Raw genomic sequence first — 1,881 nt, 5'->3', positions numbered from 1 at the left:
GGGGGAAGCTGCCACACGTCCCCTCGGGAGAAGCCCCTGCAGCCCTGAGCCCTCGGCAGCCTGGTAGGGCAGCCCTGAGCGCGGCTGTTCTCCTGCCCCAGCCCTCAGAGACCTCCAAGGCGGGCGGGGCGCGGGGTGCAGGGACCCCAGGGAGGCACCCACACCCTTCCTGAGGGCTGGCGATGGGCCTGCCAGCATCTCAGGCCCTGGTGGCCTTGGCAGCGCCCCGTTGGGCCCAGAGGCCGATGCGCTGACTGAGCCCCCTGCAGCAGGGACGGCTGTGAGCCCCGGGCCCGACCAGCCTGGCCGAGGGAGCCCCAGACCCCAGGCCGCGGCCCTGCGCCCGCCTCCAGATGAACTGAGCCGCGTGGCCGCCCTGTGGTGGCAGGCCGGGCAGCCCCTGGCAGTTACCTGGACACTTATTTCTGGCCCCCAGCTGCCCTCAGCTACTATTTGGGGCCAGCAGAAGAGAATAGATTGATTTGCATCCTCCCAACCCCCTGCGCCCCGTGGCCCCCCTCCGACTTCATCTGACCCTGCCGCCCAGGAAAGCAGTTTCATTTCCCCATCAGACTTCCCAGCGGGCGGCGGGTGGGGCTGGGCCAGTTTAAAGGCAGAGGAGCGGGGGCGGGAGCAGCCAAGGCCAGGTGGAGGGGCAGGAGGGGAGGGAGGCGCCCGGCTGGGAGGCCAGGCCGCTGCCCGGGAAGCGAGACGCGCAGGGCCGGGTGAGGCGGGAGCGGCCTGGGCAGCGGTCGGCCGGGCTGGGAGCAGGCCTGCTGCAGTGGCTCTTGCCCCAGACGTCACGTCCCAGTCCCCCCGAGTCATGGCCCCATTGGGTAAGTAAGCTGGGTGGGGTCACGGGGTCGGGGCCACAGCTGGCTCTTCTGCCCACCCCGGCCCCGGCCCACCGCCGCTCCGCTCCCCAGCCTGGCGCCTCCTCGCCCTGGTGTCCGCCCTCCTCAGCCTGGTGTCCTGCCTGGAGTGGAGGGCCCACAGCCAGGACCCCTTCGAGAAGTGCATGCACGACCCTGACTACGAGCAGCTGCTCAAGGTCGTGACCCTGGGCCTCAACCGGACCTTGAGGCCCAGGAGGGTGATCGTGGTCGGCGCTGGCGTGGCCGGGCTGGTGGCGGCCAAGGTGCTCAGTGATGCCGGACACAAGGTGAGGGCGCCTGGCACGCAGAGGGTCCGCGCGAGGGCGTGGGGGGCCGGGCCTGAACCCCGCTGCGGAGTACTGGGCGTTCCTGGCCTGCACCCGCTCGCCCAGGGTCTTCCTCCAGCCCCCGGGGAATTTGCTGTAGCTGAGGATGCCCCCCAGCCCAAGGGGGAGTGCCTGCAGCGCCCCGGCTCCAGCCCGGAGCCCCTCTGGAATCCGCCCACTGGACAGGTCCTGGCGGGCCCGGCCCGAGCTCTGCTCCCCACCGCGTCTCCCCCAGGAGCGGACCCCGCCGACGGGACGCGGGGCGCACCACACACGTGTGGCCTCCGCTCTCCCCCTCACCGTTTCACTCACACCCTTGGGCGGGCGTTTTGGGGTGGGGAGCCCCAACTGCAGCTGGAGACAGGACAAGCAGGTGGAGACACAGCCCGGAGCAGGGGAATGGGGCCCGGGTACCTGAGGGCTGCGGTGCCGGTCCCCCTCTGGGAGCAAACGTGGGGCTGGCCTGCAGGGAGAGCCCCTGTGGGGGGAGCGGGGTGCTGTCCCTGTGGGGATGACCCTCGCTGTGCTCCTTAGGGGCCTTCCAGACTCAACAGAAGCCGAAGGGGGCCGGAGTCCTCCTGGCACAATGAGGCGGGGGGCTGAGCGCTAGAAGGGGAGGGGAGGCAGGCGCTAACCCGTCCCCCGCCTGCCCCCCACCTTCCCGGGAGGCCCCGACTCCC

The 1,881-nt window shown here is 71.4% G+C and overlaps 1 protein-coding gene across 1 annotated transcript in view; it reads left to right on the top strand.

Annotated features, from left to right (window-relative positions):
• The first annotated feature begins 799 nt into the window (after positions 1-799).
• IL4I1 (interleukin 4 induced 1) overlaps positions 800-1,881 on the top strand; it is a 5,789-nt gene continuing 4,707 nt past the window's right edge. The window contains exons 1-2 of the mRNA XM_012733513.1: positions 800-836; positions 927-1,162. Of these exons, the coding sequence (XP_012588967.1) occupies positions 824-836; positions 927-1,162 (249 nt within the window). The 5' untranslated portion in view covers positions 800-823. The remainder of the gene's footprint in view (positions 837-926; positions 1,163-1,881) is intronic.

This window comes from Condylura cristata, unplaced genomic scaffold (assembly GCF_000260355.1).
Source record: "Condylura cristata isolate star-nosed mole 26May11 unplaced genomic scaffold, ConCri1.0 scaffold00041, whole genome shotgun sequence".
Lineage (NCBI taxonomy): Eukaryota > Metazoa > Chordata > Mammalia > Eulipotyphla > Talpidae > Condylura > Condylura cristata.
This window is presented reverse-complemented; position numbering and strand designations above follow the sequence as displayed.